The following is a 25,719-nucleotide window of genomic DNA, read 5'->3' as shown; positions in this document are numbered from 1 at the left end:
AGCGGGAGTCCGCCGTTTTTTTTTTTTTTAAAAGCCAGCAGCTACAAATACTGCAGCTGCTGACTTTTAAAATAATGACACTTACCCGCCCAGCGCGCCCGTGATGTCGGCACCCGAAGCCGATCTCTCGATCGTCTCTCGGGTGCTGCCGCCGCCATCTTGGGTATGGGAATCAGGAAGTGGAGCCATGCGGCTTCATTTCCCGGTTCCCTACTGCGCATGCGCGAGTCGCGCTGCCCAATAAGGATGGTCCCCGCTGTCTCTGGGATCCGTGTGTTTCCCAGCAGACAGCGGGGGACTTTCGAAAAGGGGCGTAGATTCTGCGGAAAGGGGCGTACCTTCTGCAGATATCTATGCCGGAAGTGGGTGCAGATACCTGTACTGTACAGGTACCTGCACCCCCCTCCCCCCTGAAAGGTGCCAATTGTGGCGCCGTAGGGTTCCAATGAGCGGAAGCTCCACTTTAGGGTGGACCTCCGCTTTAATGTACAGACAGCACACAAAAATGTCCAACAAGGACATGCATAATTTTTTGGCAAAGCCGCAAACCAAGGCACATAGTAATGCAATACTGTGCACGGTGGTGCGCTGCAACACATGCACTGAGATATCGTTGGAAACGCGCCAAAATGCACAAATTTCCCTGCAACAGAACAGTGTGTTTCAACCCTCAATGGCAGCTATCTAGCTTCAATAGTATAAGATCTAAAAATAATGTTACTTCTGGGTGAAATGGCCACCCATTTGATGTGTTTTTTTCAATGTGTTAACATTCACTGCGTTAGGCTGCCCATTCAAAATGAATGGGCTGACAATACACCTCAATGTCCCAGAAAACATACATGGGTTGCTCTGCAGGACTTCTGTCATCTAGGTGTTTTGGGATGCCATTCAGAATTATATAGTCTAAAGTTGAAAAGACACCAGTCCATCCAGTTCAACCTGTGATGTGTGAGTGTGCCTGTGTTTATGTCAAAAGTACATTGTATATCCCTGTATGTTGTGATCGTTAAGGTGCACATCTAATAGTTTTTCAAACTATCGATACTCCCTGCTGATACCACTGCGGAAGAGAAGTCCACATCCTTACCGCTCTGACAGTAAAGAACCCACTATGCAGTTTGTTAAACCACTTTTACTTACAATTTCAGTGAATGGCCACATGGCTTTTTAAACTTCCCTTCACTGAAAAGTCTTTTCCTTAGGCTAGGGTCACCAGTACAGTGTTTGTACATCGCCATCATATCCCCTTCTCAAGAGAATAAGTTCAATGCTTGTAGTCTTAGCCGAGATCCTCTAGTCCCCTTATTAGCTTTGTTGCCCTTCTCTGGACTCTCCCCTGTTCCAGCACATCTTTCTTGAGAACTGGTGCCCAGAACTGGATGGCATAAAGTGGGAGAAATCTTGAATGAAAATATCCTGCAAGACATTTAGTAAATGGCGAGCCTTAGACAAATGAGCAGTTCCTTCTGCCCAGTCGATATCTGAGTTAAAATCCTCCATTATAATATTTTCCAGCGTTGCCACCATTCCAAGGTGCGATAGGTCGACCCCCTCTTCCTCCCTCAGGTTAGAATGTATGGCACAGCGCCAACACAAGTTGCATTAGGTGCCGCACATTGAGGGAACGTGCAGAAGTGTAAACCAAGCTTTATTGTCTTCCAGAGTCCCTTTTAAAGCCAAACACTTGCCAATAGGTCTTCCCTCTAATCCATCCCCAAGGTGTTCCTTCAGGTTGAGGTCAGGACTTTGTGCATGCTACTTAAGTTCCTCCACCCCAAACTCACTCATCACTGTCTTTATGGACCTGGTTTGTGCACTGGTGCCCAGCCATGTTGAAACAGGAAGGAACCATCCCTAAACTGTACCCACAAAGCTGGGAGCATTAAATTGTCCAAAATGTCTTCATATGCTGATGCCTTAAGAGTTCCCCCTCACTGGAACCAGTGCCCAACACCTGAAAATGAACCCCACACCATAATCGTCCCTCCACCAAATAATTTGGACAAAGCAATATCCACAAAAGACATGGATGAGCGAGTTAGGGGAGGAGGAACTTGACTGGCCTGCACAGAATCCTGACCTCAACCAGATAGAACACTTTTGGGACGAATTAGAATGGAGACTGCGAGCTAGGCCTTCTTGTCCAACATTAGTGACTGACCTCACAAATTCACTTCTGGAAGACAAAAATTTCCACATACACACTCCTAAACCTCGTGGGCAGCCTTCCCAGAAGAGCTGAAGCTGTTCTAGCTGCAAAGGGTGGACCAACTCAATATTGAACCATATGGTCAAAGACAGAGATGGTCGATCAAAGAAGTTGAGTGCACGCGCTCAGCGTAATATCCAGAGATTGTCTTTGGGAAATAGACATAAGAGTGCTACCAGCATTGCTGCAGAGGTTGAAGGGGTGGGGTCAGCCTGTCAGTGCTCAGACCATTCGCTGCACACTGCATCAAATTCGTCTGCATGCCTGTCATCCCAGAAGAAAGCCTCTTTTAAAGATGATGCAAAAGAAAGCCAGCAAACAGTTTGCTGAAGACAAGCAGACTAAGGCCGCGTACACACGCGCGGACTGTTCGCCCAACCTTGTTCGGCAAACCGTTTGTCAAACAGTCCGCTCAAAATTTGCATGAGCGGACTTGCCCACACACGAGCGGACTGTTTGACGAACAAGGTTGGGCAAACAGTTCGCTCAACTTTTGAAATGAACGGACTCGCCCACGTAAGGAGGAGGCAAATCCGCCCACTTCGAGCGCGTGTACAGGTAGGCGGGGCCCGCGAAGGATACGTCGCGGGCTCCGCCGCCTGGAATGGGCTTAAAGGGGAACCCCAACGCCGAAAAAAATCGGCGTGGGGGTTCCCCCAAGTCCACACCAGACCCTTGTCCGAGCACGCTACCCGGCCGGCCAGGAAAGGGGGGCGAGCGAGCGCGCCCCCCCTCCTGAGCCGTACCAGGCCGCGTGCCCTCAACATGGGGGGGTGCCTTGGGGAAGGGGGGGGCCGCGCGGCCCCCCCACCCCAAAGCACCTTGTCCCCATGTTGATGAGGACAAGGGCCTCTTCCCGACAACCCTGGCCGTTGGTTGTCGGGGTCTGCGGGCGGGGGGCTTATCGGAATCCGGGAGCCCCCTTTAAGAAGGGGGCCCCCGGATACCGGCCCCCCACCCTATGTGAATGAGTATGGGGTACAATGTACCCCTACCCATTCACCTGTGAAATAAAGTACAAATAAAAACACAACACAGGGGAAAAAAATATTTTATTGCACAGCCGGGGGTCTTCCGTCTTCGGGGGTCTTCTCGCCGGACTCCTCCGCTATGTGTGTGTAGCTCTTTTGCTAGCGGAGGAGTCCGGCTTTCTTCCTCCCCGCCGCCGGCCTCTTCTCCCGACTTCGGGGGTCTTGTCCCCCTCTTCGGTTCTTCTGCCGGGCCACCGCGCCTGGTCCGGTGGCCCGGTCTTCTGTCGCCGCCTTCGGTTCTTCTGCCGGGCCACCGCGCCTTCTTGTAGCTCTTTTACAGGCGGTGGCCCGGTCTTCTGTCGCCGTTCTTCTTCTTCTTCTTCTTCTTCTTCTTCTTCTTCTTCTTCTTCTTCTTCCAGGAGATGTTGACACGTCGCTCCCTCCGGCCGGAATGCCAGAGCCGCCCTGCGTTGCCACTTATATAGTGACAATGGGGCGGGGTCACATGGTATATGTCACATGGGTTGGTCACATGGGTTGATGTCACAATGTGACATCAACCCATGTGACCAACCCATGTGACATATACCATGTGACCCCGCCCCATTGTCACTATATAAGTGGCAACGCAGGGCGGCTCTGGCATTCCGGCCGGAGGGAGCGACGTGTCAACATCTCCTGGAAGAAGAAGAAGAAGAAGAAGAAGAAGAAGAAGAAGAACACGAACGGAAGGCGGCGACGGCGACAGAAGACCGGGCCACCGCCTGTAAAAGAGCTACAAGAAGGCGCGGTGGCCCGGCAGAAGAACCGAAGGCGGCGACAGAAGAACGGAAGACGGCGACAGAAGACCGGGCCACCGGACCAGGCGCGGTGGCCCGGCAGAAGAACCGAAGAGGGGGACAAGACCCCCGAAGTCGGGAGAAGAGGCCGGCGGCGGGGAGGAAGAAAGCCGGACTCCTCCGCTAGCAAAAGAGCTACACACACATAGCGGAGGAGTCCGGCGAGAAGACCCCCGAAGACGGAAGACCCCCGGCTGTGCAATAAAATATTTTTTTCCCCTGTGTTGTGTTTTTATTTGTACTTTATTTCACAGGTGAATGGGTAGGGGTACATTGTACCCCATACTCATTCACATAGGGTGGGGGGCCGGTATCCGGGGGCCCCCTTCTTAAAGGGGGCTCCCGGATTCCGATAAGCCCCCCGCCCGCAGACCCCGACAACCAACGGCCAGGGTTGTCGGGAAGAGGCCCTTGTCCTCATCAACATGGGGACAAGGTGCTTTGGGGTGGGGGGGCCGCGCGGCCCCCCCCTTCCCCAAGGCACCCCCCCATGTTGAGGGCACGCGGCCTGGTACGGCTCAGGAGGGGGGGCGCGCTCGCTCGCCCCCCTTTCCTGGCCGGCCGGGTAGCGTGCTCGGACAAGGGTCTGGTGTGGACTTGGGGGAACCCCCACGCCGATTTTTTTCGGCGTTGGGGTTCCCCTTTAAGCCCATTCCAGGCGGCGGAGCCCGCGACGTATCCTTCGCGGGCCCCGCCTACCTGTACACGCGCTCGAAGTGGGCGGACTTTCCGAGCGGGAACAGTCCGCTCATTTCGAAAGTACAGCGGACAGGCCCACACACGGGCGGACTGTTCGCTCAAACACAGTTTCAGCGGACAGTTTTTCGGAATTTCCGAAAGACTTTGTCCGTCCAACTGTCCGCTGAAACTGTCCGCTGAAAGCCCACACACGAGCGGACTGTCCGCCCAAACACTGTTCAGCGGACAAGGTTGGGCGAACAGTCCGCCTGTGTGTACGCGGCCTAAGGACACGGATTACTGGAACCATGTCCTGAAGTCTGATGAGGCCAAGATAAACTTATTTGGTACAGATGGTGTCAAGCGTGTGCGGTAGCAAACAGATGAGGAGTACAAAGACAAGTGTGTCTTGCCTACAGTCAAGCATGGTCTGGGGCTGCATGAGTGCTGCCGGCACTGGGGAGCTACAGTTCATTGAGGGAACCATGAATGACAACATGTGTGACATACACCTGTGACATACTGAAGCCAAGCATGATCCCCTCCCTTTGGAGAGTTTGCTGAAGACAAGCAATCTTGTGCATCATCTTTAGAACAGGCTTCCTTCTGGGACGACTGCCATGCAGACCAATTTGATGCAGTGTGTGACGTATGGTCTGAGCACTGACATGCTGACCCCCCCACCCCTTCAAAACAAAAAGAGAAGAGGTGCCTCTGGGTGCAGATTTTTAAACAAATTTTAATATGTAATAGAAGTATCACAAGCAACTCACATTTATGGAGTCAAAGAAAGGCATATAATCATGTCCCAAAATGGGGGTGTACTCAGTGGAGTCACACCCTTCTCTACTCCTGTCTGTTTGCGTTCTATGGTATTCCTCATACACCGCTGGATGGTGCTCGGCCGGCTGTGGTGGAGTCAGTCATCCTCCTCCAACAGCTTGAAAAAGGAGTGCGGCTGTTCACTTCATCTACAGCCTGCACGCTCGTGAAACGCGTTGCATTCCGGTGACGTCATCCCCCTCCGCCTGGACACTTCCTTGTGCTTCAAGCCTCGTGTTGAGGACAGACTCCACCACAGCCGGCCTGAGCGCCATCCAGCGATGTACAAGGAATACCAGAGAACGCAAACAGACAGGAAGATAGAATAAAAGGGTCTGACTCCACTCAGGACACCCCCGTTTTGAGACATTATATGCCTTTCTTTGACTCCATAAATGTGAGTTTCTTGTGATACTTCTATTACATATTAAAATTTGTTAAAAATCTGCACCCAGAGCCTCTTCTCCCCTTTTTGTTTTTCAGCTTTTTGGGAACATGGTCTCTGTTCCTCTCTGATGGCAGCCTTGAGCATGGATTATCCCCATCCCTCCCACCCTCCTCTTTTTAAATTGTGAACTTCCTCCCAATCATAGAGATTGTGGACTTGGTGTCCCAGTTGTGCATACAATATTATGCTTACTCAGGACATCAACTAATGTTTATGGGATATGTACCGTTTTAGTCTCTTGCGCCTTTTACTTGTATAACCCCCATCCCTTCAACCTCTGCAGCAATGCTGGCAGCACTCATACATCTATTTCCCAAAAACAACCTCTGGATATGACGCTGAGCATGTGCACTCAACTACTTTGGTCGACCATAGCGAGGCCTGTTCTGAGTGGAACCTGTCCTGTTAAACCGCTGTATGGTCTTGGCCACCATGCTGCAGCTCAGTTTCAGGGTCTTGGCAATCTTCATATAGCCTAGGCCATCTTTATGTAGAGCAACAATTCTTTTTTTCAGATCCTCAGAGAGATCTTTGCTATGGAGGTGCCATGTTGAACTTCCAGTGACCAGTATGAGAGAATGAGAGCGACAAACTTAACACACCTGCTCCCCATTCACTCCTGAGACCCTAATGAGTCACATGACACTGGGGAGGGAAAATGGCTAATTTGACCCAATTTGGATGTTTTCACTTAGGGGTGTACTCACTTTTGTTGCCAGCGGTTTATACATTAATGGCTGTATGTTGAGTTATTTTGAGAGGACAGCAAATTTACACTGTTATACGAGCTGTACACTCACTACTTTACATTGTAGCAAACAGTCATTTCTTCAGTGTTGTCACATGAAAAGATATAAAATATTTACAAAAATGAAGGGGCGTACTCACTTTTGTGAGATACTGTATATATTATGGTCGGTGTACCCATTAAAGAGCTTCTACTGACTTTCTGTCTCACTGATCACAATGAAAGAAAATGTCCTTAATATGTACAGCAATTGCAATAAAAACCAGACAACTGTTCAAACATTTGTCAGATTCTTTCTGTAACTATTAGGGAGCTTATCCTACAGTTGCCGTTTTGGCTGGAGTTTCCCCATTAAATATGTGAAGCTGACATCATATCTCACTATATACAGTTTTCCTAAGCAATTTGTTTTCTGTCGGTTGCAAAGTTTCTTACCTGGAGGTCCCGTTAATAACAACCGCACTTGAGGTAACAGGCTGACAGTGCCAAGCCATGGTCTCACAATTTGCAGCAGCTCGCCTGCTGTGTGATCAGATGGCTGCTGGGCTTCCTACATCTATCAGAATGACAAACTAAGTATACATTGCAGGCTGCTAATTGCAAGGCAGCGGCTTAGTGTTGTCAGAGTGCTACAGGAAGTGTTGTTGCTGGCAGGATTTCTAGGTAAGAAACTTTCAACAATTTGCCTATAAAAACTCTATACAGCTAGACATACTACCAAACATATATGTCTAGCTGTATACACTTTAAAAAACAGCAATGGCAGCAACACACATTAGCACTGCAGCAGCTGTTTATTGATAAATCTGCCATATTTATAAAAAAAAAAAAAAAAAAAAAAAAAAAAAAAAAAGCAGCGGTATTAGTAAGTATACTTCACAAGTCTCATATATCTGCACCCATTAGCACCCTTTGCTGGATACTCAAGTAATGGCAGTGATTTCATTTCACAGCTGAGACAAACAGCACTGTGTACACCTCATCGCCCCACAAGCGTTATCAGTGACTGGCAGGCATGTACAGAGAGGAATCTGCTGCCAAATCCAAGCAGCCAAGAGTGGGAGCCAAAGCTGTGTCTGGCACCCGCCTGGCACCAGCCTGCCAGTTACACCCAACACCTCTAATCTCCCGACTAGAACAAAGCTGCGAGCCCTGCCCTAGGAAAGTGGCTGTCACTTTGGATCCAGAGCTAACCTTGTTCCTGCTCCTTCATTTTCTTCTTTTCCAGTTTCTTCTCCTTGACATTACGCAGATTGGCTTTTCCTATTCCTCCCGCCTGACGGATAGACTCCAGCAGCGATGCCCTTCCATCAGATGGTTTGACTACTTCACTTGGTGCTCCCTGAACCGCAGCTAGTGAAGGAGAACAGAAAGGGTTTAACAGGCAGCTAAAGTATCCCCAGTATGAACGCAACCACTCAGATCACTAGGAATGAGAATTTTTGCAAAAATCCTAGTGAGAGGATAGACTGACTGATCAGCAAACATACATAAAGGTGCTTTTGCAGCGTGCACATGACAGGCTCTATTTGAAGTCTGCGACCCCTTACCTTGATTGTCATTCGCGCTTTCTGCTCCTGTGTGCGCAGGCGTTCTGATGATTGGCTGCATTGGCGGTGGAGCAGGTGGTGACAAAGGGGGAGCAGGTGGTGGAGGGGGAGGCGGCGGAGGAGGAGGTGGTGGCGGTGGGAGGAGATGTCCGTCTTGACCATCTGTAAATAATTTAGAATGACATTTAATTTTGCTGCGCTTCTCCTTTCTTCCAATCTAACAGAAAGCAAGATACTGTTTGAGGCTCATCAAAACCCATGAACAAAAATATATATTGCAGCTTACTTGTACTTAGATGTTCTGGCTGCATTCATTTTCTTTGTTCAGTTATTTTTCCTTTTTTACTTTTCACCTGATGATCCTGCCAGTAACACTTTGTCCCAAGGGTACAACACTCACCGTACTGTATTTATGGAGGAGGAGCAACCTTGTCACCCTAGGGCAAGACTACATGAAATGCTCCTTCTTCACTTATCTATAACACAGAGAGGAAGTGTTCTGTAGTCCAAAGAGAGGGCTAAAAACAATGTAAATGATATAAAGTGCAGAACCTAAACAGTCGGTGTGTAATGTACAGATCACAGTGTACCCACTGCAGCTGCCTGGAATATGTAACATACAGCAGCTGTAGAGAGTGAGGCAGTGTTTGTTATGTAATACATGTAACAGAGTGCAGCTTTCTAGAGTATGTAACATAAAACACAGTGTACAGGGGGACATGTGCAGTGGTCATCAAGAAGGTTGTCCACATGGTTGCCATCAAGAGGGCTGTTGAAAAGGTAAACTCCTTGGCAATCTCTCAAGGACTCTATTGGTGACATCCCTCCACTGAGTTTCCAGGTCTGCACAACTGCTGTACCTATTACGAGGGGGCTCCCAGCATCTCTGCTAAGACTGTACTTTATATTATGGAGAATATAAAAGTAAAAAGAGTTGACACATACACACATAAAAAATGTGGGTAGGAACATTATTTGTTGTAGCACCAGTAACAAGACAACAAAAAAATTCAAAATTCAAGAGATATAGGCAACCACGGAGGCACTCAGCCCTCTAGGCTCAATCGAAAACTTAGATCTTAGTTTAGGGTGGAATAGCACTTTATCGCAGTACACAGCAGTGTAGAAATGTAGTACATTTTCCCCATACCTGTCTTGGAAGGTTCTACAACCTCGGTGCTGAAGGTCGGAAGTTCAGGGATAGGACCTCCTGGAGCTGATGGAGCAATTCCAGGGCCAAGGTCAGCACTGTACATAAGGTCATCGGCCACTCCTGGTAGGTCTGGCAAGTAATACGGGACGTCAATCTCCGGGACTTGGCCCAGGTCTGGGACATAGAAGTAATTTTCTGCTGTCTATGAACAAAGCAACAAGAATTATGTTTGACACAATATTCATACACTACTCACCTGTATATTGTACGTGCATTATTATACAGGATTTAAAAAGTTTCAATACAGTTTGTGCAACTTTCTACAAAATAAAGGGAGACAATACATACAATTCAATACAAGAAGGTTCAGCGGGTCCTGTTCATAAGAGCTTATAACCAAAAAGGGAGGGCAAGTGATTCAAAAGGTAATAAAGGTATACATTAGACTTAAATTGTAGGAAATATCCACACTCACAAATAATGATGATTAACCATAATAAAACCAAGCAGTTTCACTTTAGAAAAAACAGCCAGCATAAAGATTGTTGATTGCAATATGGGAAGTATAAAGATCATATGCAGCGCTAGGGTATGAGTAAATGAAACCCAGATGAAGTAGTGGTGAAACAATGGAAAATGTAAAGGCAGAAACCTCACACCAACTTCAGTGTGTGAAGTCGCACACTACATCACTGTGCTATATCAAATCTCCTTAGCAGAGAGTCGATCATAAAGGGCTTCACTTAGATCGCAAACTTTTCCAGTATTCAGCAATCGATCCAACTGATGGGTTAGGCAACGTGGTAAAGTCTCCTTAGCTGAAGGGTCCCAAAGACAGGTCTCTGAATGGCTATGACAGGAGATCCACATACCATATGCAACATAAAATTGATAAGTCACAGAGTCACCCACAGGATAAGAATAAAATGGCGCATGGTGAAGTACGACTACCTACTGGCCAAAATGCAACAGGTGGTCTGTTGGTGACACAATCACGCTACGAGCCTTGGCATATTTGATTTCTACATCCTGCTAGTTTTACTTGTACCTGCAAAATATCCTTTTCTTGGAGTATATCACGGGACACAGAGCCACGGTAATAATTGGATGGGTTATATGGCACCTTCAGGTGATGGACACTGTATGGGATGTCCCAGAGCAATGCCACCTGAGGGGAGGGGGACACAAAACAAAAGTAGGGTGCAATCAGACCTAAGCACCTATACTGCTGCCTGCAGCACACTGCACCCAAAGGCGATATCCTCATCCCTTCTTACATCCACCTGAATTCTGAATCTGGTGAATGTATGGACTGAAGACCATGTTGCAGTCTTGCAGACTTGAGCCATGGAGGCTTGGTGATGCCCTGTCCACGAAGCACTAACAGCCCTGGTGGAGTTCCCTTGACCTGAAAAATTGGAACCTTCCTCTTCAAGCCATAAGCTTGAATAATTACCTGCCGAATCCTTTTGGCAATAGTGGATTTCGATGCTGCTTGTCCTTTCCTAGGACCTGCTGGCAACACGAACAAAACATCTGTTTTCCGAATCTGAGCAGCCGCCTTCAAATAGATCTTGACTGCTCTCACTACATTCAAACAATGTAGAGACTTTTCTTCCTTAGAACAGGGTTCTGGAAAAAATTAAGCTAAAACAAAATCCTGGTTTAGGTGAAAACCTGAAACCACCTTTGGCAGAAAGCTAGGATGAGGATGCAATACTACTCTAGCCTTGTGAACGATTAAATATGGCTCTTTACAAGAAAGAGCCGCCAACTCTGATACCCTTCCTGCAGAAGAAATGGCTACCAGAAACACTAGTTTCCTTGTCAAAAGGACCAAAGGAATATGTCGTATCGGCTCAAAAGGCTGTAATGCTGACAGAGCTAAATTCAAGTCCCAAGGGTTTCAGGGTTGCTCCAACCGGTGGATTAAGTCACATTACCCCCTGTATAAAGCTTCAGGCCAAAGAATGCAAAGCAAGCAGACGTTGAAACAATACTGATAAGACCAAGACCTGGCACTTGCTAGTACTCAAGGCCAGTTTCTACCTATGACATACTTCCTATGATGCCAACCCCTGGATTCACACAAGAAACATATGCCTTTCAGACTCTAATAACTAATTCTGGAAGTTGGCTTCCTTGCATTAATCAAGGTAGGTATCACTGAGCCTGAAAGCCAACGAAGTAGGATAGAACACTGGTCCCTGCTATAGCAGGTCTAGACATGGTGATAGGGTCCATGGGGCCCTACCGCCATCTTTACTATTTCTGCATACCAAGATCTTCTGGGCCACAAGAACTACAGACTTCCTTTCTCGCTTGATCTTGCGAAGAAGTTGAGGTAGCAGCAGAATAGGAGGGAATGCATAAATCAGTGAGAACTGATCCCATGGGGTCACCAACGCATCTGTTCCGCATGCGAGTGGATCCCTTGTTCTTGACACAAAGTTGTCGACTTTGTTGTTGAACCTGGACGCAAACAGATCTACATCCGGGATCCCCCATCTTTGGCATATAGTCAGGAAAATGTCGGGGTGAAGGGACCATTCCCCCGGGAACAACTGCGGGCAACTTATGTAGTCTGCCTGCCAGTTCTCTACCCCTGGAATGAAGTTTGTCAAAATGCATAGCACATGTTTTTCTACCCAGGTTAGGATATGAATTACCTCTCCCTGGGCTGCCTGACTTGTGGTGCCCCCTTAGTGATTGATATAAGCCACTGCTGTGGCGTTGTCGGACCCTTTATGTCCTTGGTTTTGTGGCTTTTGAACCACCTCCTCTGGTCATAGTGCTGAGCACAAATGCAGAGGTACTACCAAAAAATGCATCCACTGCTGAGCAATAGTCCAGCAACTGCCGCTGCTATTAAGTGCAGCCTGATGCTTAAATAAATATGCCTGTGTCACCCACTCACATACCACCCATCCACTCTGTGTCCCTCCTTTAGCTGTATGCACCTGAAAAAAGGGTGCATTTTATAGCTATACAGCCCACGATGTGGACGCTGAAGCACGCCAATGCCGCTAAGCTTCGGCCACTCACCGCCCCAATCTAAAATAGATAGTTTTCCCATGCAAGCGGGATCCAATCCTGACCGGACCACATGGAAGAAGGCTGGGGTAGAGGAGAGAGCTGCCGAAGCAAACCCCCATAATGGCGGCTGGAGTGGCGCGGCACACAGCCATCTGACGCCATGCTCCCTCTGCCTGGAGTAAAGCTATACAGGTGGGGAGGACATTCCTAGGAGAAAAAAAAAACCCTGTTCCCACTACTTTACCTGGCTCGTTGGGCTGGAGGAAGCATGCGACTTGTACACAGAGCGAGACTGACAAGCATAGAACAGGTACATGTTCTTGACAGCCCCTGATGGTGAATATAGGCATGACAACATTTACTTAAAGGAGAAAAACCCACAAGAATTAGAAAAATTCCTCAGGAATCTCCCTTACCTTATCCAGCTGCAGGGTTTTGTGGTAACAGACCCAATCTTCACCACTCATGGTGGGCTCCGTTAAAAAACCCTTCAGGAACTGGGCCCCCTTTTTATCGGGAGATCCACAGCCCTGGGCCTGTAAAAAGCACCCCGCCAGTAATATGGCTGAAAAAAACAAATACTGGATACTGGAGTCCAGATCTCTAAAAAGAGAAACGTTACAGGTAAAACCTTGTTTCTTCGGACCCAAGGCCTGAGTACCATTCAATTCGGCCTGGAACACTTGTTGCAAGGAATATTCCAGCAACATCTTTACTTGTGACCAACACCTAAGACACTGGCGAAAAAACTGAGGTACTCCCGGTAAGGGGAGGGGTTATATGGTGAATTGAACTTCCTGTTTAGGGTGTGCCAGTGTCCATCACCTGAAGGTGCCATATAACCCATAAAGTTATTACTGTGGCTCTGTGTCCCGAGATGTACGATAAAGAAATAGATTTTAATAAAGTGTAATAAATCAACCAAAACATACTTCACCATGAGCCATTTTATTCTTATCCTGGGGTTGTGACTTATTGAGTTTATGCTGCATATGGTATGTGGATTTCCTGTCATATCCTGTCGGAAACCTGTCACTGGGACCCTACAGCTTAGCAAACTTAACCACGTTGTCTGACCCAGCGGTTGAATCGATTGCTGAATACTGGAGATGTTTGTGATCCAAGTGAAGCCCTTTATGATCGACTCTCTGGTAAGGAGATTTGATATAGCGCAGGAGGTGTGGTGTGTGTGGCTTCACACACTGAAGTTGGTGTGAGGTTTCTGCCTTCCATTGTTTCCCCACTGCTTTATCTGGGTTTCATTCACTCATACCCTAGTGTTGCATATGAACTTTATACACTAGACTTACCTGTCGCTCTAATTGTTCTCTCTTGGTGATAGAGAAAGGTGCATCAAATAGCCGATCCCCATCTTCACCCTCAGTTGCTTGGTTAGTGCGGGTGACCACCCCGGCCAGGGGGTCCAGAAAGACATATTTCTTATAGCTGAAAGCAAAGATAGAATTTCGGTTATTATAGGAGGAGCCAAATAGATCTACTAAGGTAGGATGTTAGCACCATTGCTGCAGCCTTAAAGTGAATCGGTGTCAAGCTGTTAATGCGCTTTAAAGAAGAAGATTTATCATTATGCTTTTAATTGTTTTTTTCTTTAAATCTCACTTCCTTTCTAAGCTGCTAGGAGGAAGATACATTTGTTATTGACAGCTCTGGTCTCTGGCAGTAGAGGCTGCTCAAAAGACCTGCGCTGCTAGTCACAAAAAATGCCACACAACCGGCAGCGCTCTGTTTCTATCAGGGCTACTTTTACACCTTAAATATCCACGTTAACATTTGTGCCAAAAAAAAAAAATATTACATTTTCCTACATAAAACAGCAGCTGCCAAAAAAAAAAAAAAGACAGATAAAGTCTCTTTAATAACACATATGAATAAAATTGGCTGCGATGAGATTGTGGGAAAAAAAAAAAAATATATACTAACGACTCTTCCACCTCTGTGTTTAAATGCTTCAAATGCCAACATTAAAACTGAGACTCCTTTGGGTGCCAGATCAGACCACTAAAGCCCAACAAAATGCTAATCTCTCATTCATGAATATTGAAAGCTCACACAGCATTGCAGTGCACTGTGAACCATTTGTTGGGCTGTGTATGTGTTCAAGTAGCCCTAATAGGCACACTGAGAGCCACAGCTCTGAGCGATCTGTCATGGTTATAAATGAAAATGCAGCGCCGATTGTTTAATTATAATAGTAAAAAATCAGAGTTGGGGCTCTGTGTAAAATATCTGCAGCTGCTTGTGCACACAGAGGGCAGATACTTTACACAGAGCCGAAGCTCTGAATGATCTTTTACTTTTATGAAAGAACAAGTGACAAGGACGCTCAGTCCCCCCCCAAGCTCCCCTGATCAGCAGGGACTCGGCTCAGCTCAGCTTCCCTTTTTCAGCCCTTACGCAACAGCTAAGATCAACTCCCCCTACTCCCCAGCAGCAACTCATACAGCCTTCTAATGCTTAAATGCCTATAGCCTGGTTCACTTTATTAAACTAAAACAAGATGCTTAATGTTTGGTCCTCCTCAACCAAGATTTATACTAGGCCTCATAATAAAAGGATTAGAAGCTAACACAGTGTACATCTTAAAACATTTTCTGTATCTATCACAATGTACAGGTTTCCCCTCTTTATTCATTCTTCTACAAATATTTTCAACCATCACCCTTTATAAAATACACCCTCACTCACAGATTCTCAGTTGTGTTGAAGAGTAAAAGAGAGCTAGCAGAATTAATGTTTCGAGGCAGACTGCCCAGTCCTTCCTCTGCTCCCTCTTCCTCCTGAGCCCTGGAGCTGACATATACTGGGAAATACTTCAACTTCTCCTGTAAAAAACATAAAAGCTTACAGTGGACCTTTCCATAACATTATATGAATAAATTCCTGGCATGTCACAATATACAGGAAACAGTATAATCTTAAGAAAAAAAGTCTACCTTCATGGGTCTCCAGGGGATGTGCCCTGTCCCGCGGCCCTAACTGCCTGGTTTTATTTTTTATGCCGCGTTTCAGTGCAGGAGTTTGGAGCTAAGGCAAGCTTCCCTTAGCAGCTCCTTCCTCAGCCCTGGTTACATGACATGAGGACTTCTGCTCACTCTGAATTGATGCATCTGACGTTTGTTCAGTGGTATTCAGGGAGGAAGGGGGAAGGTTTCTGAGGGTGGGATGGTCTGTGTTAAATAAGATTTGGGCTTGAAGGCGTAAGATTAGTCCTGGCAAAGAGAGGGTGATTGTTGTATATTTCCCACCCATGTTCCCTGCATCCTGTGCATTACTCACTCCTGAGCCCTGTACCATTTATGCTGTACATTTTATACTCCTGACCACTGTACTTTGTACGCTGCGCTTCATATGAGATACTCCCAACCACTGTACTCTTGAGTACATTATATACTCCTTCTTCAAGGTAGGCTATGTGCAGAAAAAGGATACATGATGGAACGCTTTCCTTTTTCATTGTGTAACGACTGAGTATATTCAAGCTGCTTCCCCCCTTCTTTTTTAACAATGCCCCTCCCACTGCAAGCACCATTTGGCAAGATGCACTATGTAAGCCACCTCATACTTCTGTGGGTGCCCCAGGTCTTTAACACAGGGCAGTATCCAGCATGTCCGAAGTGGGATTGCAATAATGCAAAATGTCAGGGGGCAGAGGATGGGAGGTCAACACAGTAGTGTACAGGGGGGTCAAGAAGGACAGTGTACAGGGCCCAATCTAGCACCCACTTAGATCCAGCCAAAGTTTTTTTTTTGGGTGTACCATGCGCAAGATCCAGAATTTTACCAACTGCTCACTTTGTGGCTTGCTGCCCACCCTAGCCTCTCACCACTTTACCCTTACTACACATAACGGCAATATTTTTTTAAAGACATTGCTCACCTGCAAGGCTTGCTCATCCAAAGGACGGTGCTTGCTCTGGATTTTGTGCCGCGGTCTTTTTTCAGAAAACAGATCCTCTGCACCAGAAAAAATAGATGTGTATTCCTGAAGGCGGTCAGGGGCTGGGTACTTGGCACTGGAAAAAACCTGAACAGGCAGAGAAATGGGCCATTTAGATCAAAGAAGCCAATATCAAGTGGATTAGGCAATAGGCTCAGTTCAATTCAACAAGTATCATTTGCCGTAATGATTGTTCTTTTCATCAAAATGTGCTGAGAGCCAAAAATGTAATTATTAAAAACTTTTTTTTTTTTTCATAACAGTATATTCACCACTTCACTCTGTGCATTCATTTTTCTTTTACCAAATATGTCCTCAAACACATTTTTGTAATTAAAAAATTCACTTGCTCCTTGTTAGAATTGATCAAAATTGAAATCCAAGCAGCTGTGACATAAGCTAACATATGCCCCTGTTCGATCTGTTTTAAGGCAGTTGAAGACTGTAGAACCAACTATCTACAGAAAGGACTTGATTAATGCCTGAGATCGCCAGTACATTGACCAGTGGGAGCCCTGGTGGTTTGGGTAGTGTGGGCAGGTGCCAAGTCCTGCTGGAAATGGAAATCAGCATCTCCATAAAGCTGGTCAGTAGAGGGAAGCATGGAGCGCTCTAGAATTTCCTGGTAGAGGGCTGCGCTGACTTTGTACTTGATAAAACGCAGTGGACCAACACCAGCAGATGACATAGCTCCCCAAATCATCACTGACTGTAAACTTCACACTGGACCTCATGCAACTCTGTGCAACATTTTCCACAGTCTGTGATGGTTTTGGGAGCCATGTCATCTGCTGGGGTTGGTCCACTGTGTTTTATCAAGTCTAAAGTAAGGGTACTACCAGGAAATTCTAGAGCACTTCATGCTTCCCTGACCAGCTTTATGGAGATGCTGACTTCATTTTCCAGCAGAACTTGGCACCTGCCCCCACTGCCAAAAGTACCAATACCTGGTTTAATGATCATGGTATCACTGTGCTTGATTGCCCAGCAAACTCGCCTGACCTAAACCCCATAGAGAATCTGTGGGGTATTGTCAAGAGGAAGATGGGAGAGACCAGACCCAACAATGCAGACGAGCTGAAGGCCGCTATCAAAGCAACCTGGGCTTCCATAATACCTCAGCAGTGCCACAGGCTGATTACCTCCATGTCATGCTGCATTGATGCAGTAATTCATGCAAAAGGAGCCCCGACCAAGTGTTGAGTGCATACGATAATGTACATTGACAGTTTTCAGTAAGCCAACATTTCTATTTTAAAAATCTATTTTTTATTGGTCTCATGTAAAAGTCAAATTTTCTGATATACTGAATTAAAGTGCTTCAAACCATAAATTAAACAATTAATATATGTGATAAAATTCATTGGTGTTAGAAATACTTCAGACCATAAAATAGGCATAAAAGGTAAGCAAATCATGTGAAAATTAATTCATAAAACTTGTATCAGGAAACAATTTATACATAAACTCAAATATAGCACATTGGTAAATCCATCCCTAATAAAGTGACAGGTGCTCTTTAAAGGTGCTCCAGAAAATTACCAGTTACACTTAATCTTCCAGGACGGCACACCCGAGAGATGACTGGTCCACCTGACAGGAAACACAATCAACAACAAAGTTAAAAGTCCCCACCCCTCCCTCAGACCCTCAGTTATGGCAAAGGATAGACCCACACCAGTTTCAGAGGGAACATTCGGTGAGGAGTGAATACACCAAACCAACATAAAGGGTAGGGGGAAGTAGGCCTGCCGTCCTGGAAGATTTCCTAGAAAACTCGTTACCGGTAAGTGTAACTGGTAATTTTCTCCAGTCATCTTCCAGGATGGCACAGCTCCACTCTGTAGTGCCTCAGAAATGTCTTATGGCCCGTCCATGTTGCTGCCCTGCAGATCTGGTCGATTGAGGCGCCTGCCCTTTCTGCCCAGGAGGCCGCCAGGGATCTGGTTGAGTGCGCCTTAAGGTGGGTTGGCACCGGTTTACCTGCCAGCCTATAAGCTATAGTTATGGTCTGTCTGATCCATCTAGCTATTGTTGGCTTAGAAGCTTGCAGACCCTTCCTCTTCCCTGAGAAGGTGATTAGTGACTGGATCTCTTAAAGTCTCTCACTCTTTCTAAATACACGAGGAGACAGCGCCTGACATCTAATAGATGGAACCTTTCCTCTTTCTCGTTCTTAGGATTCTGGCAGAAGGACAGGAGAATAATCTCTTGTGTTCTGTGAAATACAGAGGCTACCTTTGGCAAATAAAGGGGATCCTGAGGATTACCCCATCCTCTAGGATGCGCAGAAACGGCTCTTTGATCGAAAGAGCTTGTATATCACCAACCCTTCTGGCCATGGTAATGGCCAGAAGGAAGGCTAACTTAAATGATAAAAATCGAACAGAAATCTGAGCCACCGGCTCAAAAGGCCCTTTTATTGGGGCATCTAACACGTGAGATAGGTCCCACGGAGGGCACCTGACCGACCTGACTGGGACTACCCTTTCCCTGGCCAATAGAAATCTTTTTATCAGGGCTTCCTGTCCTAGCCTCCTGTCAAAAAACACAGACAGGGCTGCCACCTGGACCCTAAGGGTGCTAACTGCCAACCCCTGGTCCACCCTCTCTTGAAGAAAATCTAGGATGGTAGGCATCATCTGGAGAGCCCCCTCCTTAGACTGTAACCAGTGGGAGAAAACTTTCTAGACTTTTGCATACATTTTTCTGGTAACTCCCTTTCTACCGAGGAGGAGAGTATCTATCACTCTCTGCGAGCAACCCCTGTCACGGAGGATTTCCCACTCAAGAGCCATGCTGTCAGAGAGAGACGGTCCGGGTCGGGGTGAAAGACTGGACCTTGACTGAGCAGGTATCGTACCGGCAGAAGCAGTGGGGGAGCCACTGAGCAGTTCTGAATGGTGGGGAACCAAACCCTCTTTGGCCACCAGGGTGCTATCAACACCAGGTCTGTCCTTGTCTGAGCCAACTTCTGTAGTACCCTGGGTATGAGTGCTAGTGGGGGAAAGGCATATGCTAGCTTGAAACTCCACGTTTGCACAAAGACATCTACCCCCTCTGCCCCCTGTTCATTGTAGAGGGGAAAAAAATCTGCAGACTTTCACATTTTTCCGGGAAGCAAATAAATCTACCTCTGGCCTGCTGAAATGCCTGCACACCAGGGCAAAAATCTCTTTGTTCAACCCCCATTCTCCCTGAAGGATGGGTTGCCTGCTTAGAAAATCTGCCTGAAGGTTGAGCGACCCTTTTATATGTACCGACGAGAGTGAAAGGATCTTCCCTTCCACCTTTTTTAGGATCTCTTGCGCTAACTTCCTCAGTCTGCCTGACCTTGTCTCTCCCTGGCGGTTCAGGTAGGATACAGTAACCAGGTTGTCCGAGAGGACCTGTACCTCTCTGCCCTGAAGCTGCTGTTGGAAGAAGTCTAGCGCTTTGCCTACTGCCAGAAGTTCCCTGAAATTGGAGGACTCTCTGGTTTGGAGTTTAGAAGTGCTGCAGATTTGGCTGTGGTTCTGATAGTCTCCACTGCTGCGTCCGCCACATATGCTACTGCTCTGCTAATTAGCTCTAGAGAGTGTACTATTTCTTTAGCCTCTCTTTTACGCGAGACGTGGTCCATTAATCTACCAAGCCAAGTGTCTGCATTTCTGGCTACACAAGCCAAGGCTAGGACGGGGGCCATTGCCGCCGCGTTCGCCTCCCAGCCCTCCTGAGCAAAGTCTCAGACTTCTTGTCCATCTGGTCCTGAATCCTCAAAGGACAGATTGGATCTTTTGGACAACTGTGCTAGGGCAGGGTCTAGGCGAGGTGTTTTAAAAAATGTCTCTTCCTCCTCATCCCTAAAAGGACATTTCCTCTTCCAGGCCTTTAGCCTAAGAAGTTTTCGCTCAGGTTCTCTCCATTCCCTGAGGATTATATCCTTCAGGGACTGGTGAACAGGAAACGTTCTGGCCTGCATCTTTCCCAGGCCCCTATACACCCCATCTTGGGCTGATACCTGGGCAGAGGGTACCTGTATATCCTCCGAGGCATAAATGGCCTTTAGTAAACCCTCCATGTCGTCTGCTGAGAACAGGAGACCCCCAGGCTTAGCCTCCTCCTGACTATCCTGGTCCGAATCATCCTCCCCAGAACTCAAGTCTGGAACCTGACCTTCCTCCACTTCTGACAGATAGGAGACCTGGTCTTGGGACCCCGTATAGGACGTGGGCAGGTCTTCCTGTGAAAGGGGGGCATCTCTACCAGAGGGACCCTCTTCTTGACTTTTCTCAAATGTGGTCCGGAAGGACTGGAGGGTTGCTAGCATTTCAGACTGCAAGGCACGACACTCCTTTACTACCTGAGCGGTCTCCTTGCCTGCTAGCTTAAAAATGCACTTATCGCAAAAGGGCTTGCTGTGGTCTTGTGGAAGTTTGGCGTTACAATACCCACAGCGCCGGGACTTAGAGGTAGCCTTCCCCTTGGACCTACTGGCCGACCCCTGGGCAGAGCATTCGGTCCCTGGAACAAGTAAAGAGGTAAAGTTAACTACCCATGTCCTAAGGGGAGGGGGGATCTGCAACAGTCAGGAGTATCCTGCCCCTTCATTATACAGCCGGATCACTCACCCCCTGTAGCGACCTAACTGGCTGTCTGCTCAGATGCACCTTCCTTGTCCATGGCATCTTCACTGCCCTGCAGGATCGCTGTATGTGGACGTAGGCGTTGTTCTGAGGATCCCCTCCTGTTTTGCGGCTGGATTCAGTGCCTATTGCGCCTCCGGATAGGATAGTGCTGTCTGGGTGCTCTCCACTGCACCTCTCCAGTGTTCATTCCGGTGATCGGCGCCATTTTCTAGAAGTCCGTCACCCGGAAATGACGTCAGGCGGCCGCGACGGACTTCCGGTCATGTGCAGTAATGATGGAACGCACGCCGTTCAGCCGAGCGCAAAGCCACCGCCGCCCTTAGTGGGGAAAGAGGATGCTCACCACCCTCCACCACAGATGCTAGTAAAACCAGGCCCCAGCGGTCCCCCACACTACTTCAGGTAAGGGGGAGCAACAGTACAAATGGGGAGCAGTGCTACTTAAGACAACTCCCCTGTCTTAACCCCCCTGGCGGTGTGTTCCCGAGTCTGGCTCAGGGTGGTAGTTTTGTACCAAAAGCGGTAACCCCGAGCCAGACTCGGGATCGCATCGCTGAATGCAGGAGGAGATTACTTACCTTCTCCCCTGGATCCAGCGATGTCCCCCCGCTGTACGAGCAACTCGTCCTCCGCCAGATCTATCACGGAGCCGATCTCCGTTCCCTGCGAGCGTTGCGACGCATGGGGATGGAGATCGGCGCCAAATTCAAAAAGTGAAACACACAGTATACATACAGTATAATGTAATCTTACAGATTACACTGCTGTATGTAATAATTTCACATCCCCTTTGTCCCTAGTGTTCTGTCCAGTGTCCTACATGCAGTTTTATATTATAAAAACTGTTCCTTTATGCCTGGAAACTGGAGATTGTCCATAGCAACCAAAACTGTCACTTTACATCAAAAATGATTTTAGACCAGCTAGAAAACAGCGATAATAAATTGGAATCACTCGCAGAATTGAGCAATAGCGATTTGTGCGGAGATCCGTCATCAAATATTGAAAAGTAATGACCGTGACAATTCTGCAACTGAGCAAATTTCAGTGTTTTTGATTTGATTACATTATTGAATAATTTTTATTATTGTTAAATTATTATTTGGTATAATTATTTATAGTTATTTATTATATTATAATTTATGATTTCATTTTTCAAACTTTATCATACCCGGGATGTCTGCTAGACTCTGGTTTGAACACATTTAAGAGAGTTATTCCTAAGAATTACAGGCCTACAATATAAAACGCCAAACTTTCATGCAAAATAATTGTACCGCTTTCAGCACCTAAAATCTGAAATAATCGTACCGCCAGGGAGGTTAATGCCTGTTTTCAGGTGTTTTCCTGGAATAGCTAAGGATTACCCCCTGGAGGAGCCAAGCCCCTCCTGAGACCATCGCAGACCCCCTGCCTGCTCAGAGCCTCAGAGGCTGGGGGAATTTGAAGGAAAAAGTCCCAGACCTTTCCAGCTTAAGCAAAAAATTGGAGAAACTTGGTTTCACTGCCACTCGTGGGAAACACAATCAAGAACTGAGGATCTGAGGGAGGGGTGGGGACTTTTAACTTTGTCGTTGATTGTGTTTCCTGTCAGGTGGACCAGTCATCTCTCAGGTGTGCCATCCTGGAAGATGACTGGAGAAACATGTATTACAAAAAACGAAAAAAAATTATGAATATATATCCTCAAAAGTTGACATTCATAAGTCCATCAATAATTCATAAAGTGACAGGTGATCCAATATTCAAATGTGGTAAAATTGTGCTGGGTGCTCAACTCATGCTCCCCCTCTTTCACAGCACTCACCAGAGAGCGCTCTCCTCCAGGGGTAGCCAGCATTCACAGCTCACAGCGGATGAAACAGTAGACCTTTGATTCACAACCGATTGGTGTTCCTCTCTCCTTTAATTCTCTTGCCCCATCGTTTCACATGTGGCGATAGTAAAAGGCAAGACCCCATAGCATAATACTCATACTGTAAAATCTTTTTATTGCGAATAGATCCCAAATGCACTTACATCAAAGAGATGTTTAAACAGTATAAATCAAGGAAGTCCAGGCCACGATGCATTCTACGGACCTTAACCAGAAGTGACGAAATGACGCTGGTAGCTTTGCCCCAGGTCTGGGCGGAGCTAGCAGCTCAATTCCTTGTTTTATACTGTTTAAACATCTCTTTGATGTAAGTGCATTTGGGATCTACTCTGATCTACTGAATTCATTTTCACATGATTTGCTTACCTTTATGCCCATTTTATGGTCTGAAGTAGAGCTGCACGAATAATCATTAAAGAATCGAGATCGCAATTCTACCACCCTCATGATCTTAAAGCAGTAGTAAACTCCGAGAGTGTAACTACAGCAATATATAACTTATTTTTGCTGTTTTCAAAGTGTTGCATTTAGTATGACAAATAAACCTTCTTTCTTGTTAGAATAACGTTTTTGTGAACTCTCCAGCTTGTATCTCGCCGCCATTATAACTCATGCCTTCTGCATCTGTACAGTTGTTTATTTACGCCCTCACTATGTATCTGTGGCCATAATCCCGCACGTGCATTCCTCAAAACCAAGCTATGTTTTCTTTCCAGAGCTGTGGAAACCGTGCCCAGCCAATAGGAACCGATCCTGCTGCTGCCTAGCTTCTCAATTGGGAAGGAGCATTGCAGGATCTTGGGCTGACACCAACACTAGGAAATTACGCAGCCCCGGCATAGACCCAGCATTTTTCTGGCAGCATAAGCTTGCGGAAAAATTAGGGTTAACGGCGCATGCACCAGTGACATCATTAAAACAGAAATGGACGATAACATACAAAGCAAGCAGGTAAGAAGAGATTAAACATTTGAAAACAATAGTATAAGCTATATTATTTTTTTATGTATTTTATTTGGCAACATTACATCACAAAGCAACGCCACACCCACAAGTCCTTTCTTCAACACTAAAACCCCCCCCTGCTTGTTGTTTTCTAGTGGAGGCAGCAGCTTTCTTACATATAGTGTGAGGAACCATATAAACATTGGGTGGAACCAGGGTTAGCATTTGAATAAAATAAATAAATGCTTGAACTATATCACTCTGTGTGTAAATCTATATAAAATATAGAAGTTTCATTTTTTCAATTGAATTACTGAAATAAATTAACTTTTTGATGATATTCTAATTGTACTTATAAGATGCACCTGTAAATGCATCCACCCACCACAGTAAATGCGCCAACTGGTGTAACGACATATTTGGCGACCCATCGCAGTTTTCTATGGACGTGATGGTCCGTCGCCGCCATCTTGCTACATCCCACACTCGTCCACAGTAAGGATACAATAAGAAGGGGGAAAGCGGCCACCGGTGTTTTGCATTTTACACGTATTTATAACAGTAAAGTCAGTTTATATAGTGAAATACAGTACTTACTCCATCTGACTTCTTAGATCTTGAATTTTAATAGTAGCGGCAACCCTGCTCATCTCACAGGTTTGATAATCTGACAGAAGTTCGCTGCTTTTAAAATTCAACATCTAAGCAGTCAGACGGAGTTGTAAGTCCTGTATTTCACTATATAAACTCACGTTACTGTTATAAATACGTCTAAAATGCAAAACTCCGGTGGGTGTAACAACATGTCTGCTTTCCCCCCTTCTTAGTGTATCCTTACTGTGGATGAGTGTGGGGTGTAGCAAAATGGCGGCGACGGAATGTGACTTCCGTAGCAAACTACGATGGGTCATCGTATATGTCATTACATGGCCTCTCCCAGCTTGTGCAGCCACTGCAGCAAGATGAAGATCCAGTGCTCAGTTAAATCGTCTCTCACCTTAATAGCCTTTTTGCTGCCTTTGATCTTCTCTATCTTGGCTTGTGCCAGGCTGACTCGATTGTTGATGTTTCTGAGCTGTGTTCTGTTGGTCTCCACCCTCTGGAGGATCCTGAAAAGGCAGACAATCCCCAATTACACACCAGTACCTGGGCAATATCTGCACTATGCACACAATTTACATTTTCAGTTCAGTCATCAACAGGGATGAGTGGACTAATTTCTAATTATTTCCTACATTTGGTAAAAATGTACCTCAAATGTTGCCATGTGGACTGCTTCTGCAAAATTCATGTTAATAAAAAAAATTCCATCGGTTTCCATGTCAGCTCTCAGATGGAGATCAAAAGCCATGATAATAGTGAGGTCTGACATACCCCAAACCAGTGGTTCTCATCCCTGTCCTCAAATACCCACAACAGGCCATGTTTGCAGGTTTTCCTTTATCTTGCACAGGTGCTTTAAATCAGAGTCAGAGTCAATAGCTTGGTATTTTGAACAGCTATTTTAGCGAAGAGAAATTCCCAAAACATGGCCTGTTTGGGGTACTTGAGGACAGGGTTGAGAAACTCTGCCCCAAACTATGTTGAGTGAATGGGGAAGAATGACTGAACCCCTTACTGTCAGAAACCATGAATCAGACTGAGACAGAAGTACAGTTAAATCTCACTTGTTTAACCACTTGCCGCCCTGCCCGTGTGCCAGTCGGGACCCCCGTTAGTCCGGTCACGGGTCCCGCAGACTCGATCGCTGCGGGCATACCCGTGATCGTCTCACGGGGCGGCTGAACTAGGAGATGCCGTTGTAAACAGCATCTCCCAGTTCTGCCTAGCAACAAGTGACGCTGATCTCTGCTCC

General features: G+C 46.5%; 1 protein-coding gene across 3 annotated transcripts in view; it reads right to left on the bottom strand.

The window, feature by feature from the left end:
- The window catches only part of WASHC1 (WASH complex subunit 1), a 53,758-nt gene that overhangs the window by 5,473 nt on the left and 22,566 nt on the right, over positions 1-25,719 (bottom strand). For all 3 annotated transcript variants that reach the window (XM_077468968.1, XM_077468969.1, XM_077468970.1), the window contains exons 3-9: positions 24,862-24,973; positions 16,356-16,502; positions 15,164-15,300; positions 13,768-13,903; positions 9,419-9,623; positions 8,269-8,430; positions 7,913-8,071 (exon numbers count right to left, since the gene is read on the bottom strand). In XM_077468968.1, coding sequence (XP_077325094.1) covers positions 7,913-8,071; positions 8,269-8,430; positions 9,419-9,623; positions 13,768-13,903; positions 15,164-15,300; positions 16,356-16,502; positions 24,862-24,973 — 1,058 coding nt within the window. The remainder of the gene's footprint in view (positions 1-7,912; positions 8,072-8,268; positions 8,431-9,418; positions 9,624-13,767; positions 13,904-15,163; positions 15,301-16,355; positions 16,503-24,861; positions 24,974-25,719) is intronic.

The sequence above is a fragment of the Lithobates pipiens genome, unplaced genomic scaffold (genome assembly GCF_037356315.1).
Source record: "Lithobates pipiens isolate NorthernLeopardFrog02 unplaced genomic scaffold, aLitPip1_a1.2 Scaffold_8, whole genome shotgun sequence".
Classification (NCBI taxonomy): Eukaryota; Metazoa; Chordata; class Amphibia; order Anura; family Ranidae; genus Lithobates; species Lithobates pipiens.
The sequence above is the reverse complement of the archived record's forward strand: the minus strand, read 5'-3'. Positions and strand labels throughout refer to the sequence as shown.